At 28.6% G+C, this 1,044-nt stretch overlaps 1 protein-coding gene across 1 annotated transcript in view; it reads right to left on the bottom strand.

Annotated features, from left to right (window-relative positions):
• Window positions 1-651, bottom strand: part of LOC111439028 (circumsporozoite protein-like) — a 37,748-nt gene extending 37,097 nt beyond the window's left edge. The window contains exon 1 of the mRNA XM_023076761.1: window positions 565-651. Within this exon, the coding sequence (XP_022932529.1) occupies window positions 565-651 (87 nt within the window). The remainder of the gene's footprint in view (window positions 1-564) is intronic.
• Window positions 652-1,044: the final 393 nt, after the last annotated feature.

Here is a 1,044-nt window from a genome sequence, read left to right as displayed (position 1 = left end):
TTTTTTTTTTTTACAATTTCGATCGAATTAAAAGTTAAAAAATAAAAACGAGAATTTTAAGTTCAAAATTCACTTTTATTTTATTTTATTACAACACCTTCTCCAACAACATAATGATCACCCCAAGAAAAAATAAAGAAAGAGAGAGAAAAGTTTATTAGATCTTCCATCTCTTTTATTCTATTTCAATTATTTAAATTTTTACAATCATTTTAGAAAATCATGATCAACAACATTAAAATGAAAAAAAAAAAAAAAAGAATCTATTAAAATTGGGTAAAGATAATTGGGAAGATCATTAAAAGCAAATAAAAAAATGAAAAAAAAAGAATAGATTAAAATTGTTCAAAGATAATAGCAAAAGAATTAAAAGTGTGGTGAAAAAAAGAAAAATTGGCTAAAGATAATTGTTAATAGAATTAAAAGAAAAATTAGTGGAGATGTTGCTGGATTTGGTCCTGTTGGGACATGCCTTTTCGTGCCTAAACTTGAGGGAGGGCTTTGAGGAGATGTTGCTGGATTTGGTCCGGTTGGTACTAGTCTTTTGAGACCCAAAGAAAGCACATTGCCACCCTCATCCCACTTTGCCCCAAGACCATTGAGATTGGACAAAATAGCAACGGGAGAGATCAACAAGAAGGCAGAAACCATATTGACATTTTTAAGGAAGCCCATTTGGTCTTCACACAAGTATTCTAACTATGAAATCACAACTTTATATAAACTCTAGTGAACAACTAATTTAGAAATGTAGTAATAGCGGTTGGTAAATATATTTGTATGTTTAAAAAATTTACTGTCTATAATGATATTTTTTGTTGGATGAGTTTTCCTAATTTATTGGTAACCAATAATTTTTTGGAAAAACTTCTTTTTTTAGTCACCATTTGTGCTTTAGTAATCCACAAATTTAGATACTCAATTATGTAGGAGCTGGTTAATTAACACCGGTCCCATATTTTTTTAAATGGATTTAAAGGTGACTAATATTTAATAAGTTCCATGGAGAATGTGATGGTTAAAATTCTTGTATATCACAATGAA

The sequence above is a fragment of the Cucurbita moschata genome, unplaced genomic scaffold, assembly GCF_002738365.1.
Source record: "Cucurbita moschata cultivar Rifu unplaced genomic scaffold, Cmos_1.0 Cmo_Scf00085, whole genome shotgun sequence".
NCBI classification, from domain to species: Eukaryota; Viridiplantae; Streptophyta; class Magnoliopsida; order Cucurbitales; family Cucurbitaceae; genus Cucurbita; species Cucurbita moschata.
This window is presented reverse-complemented; position numbering and strand designations above follow the sequence as displayed.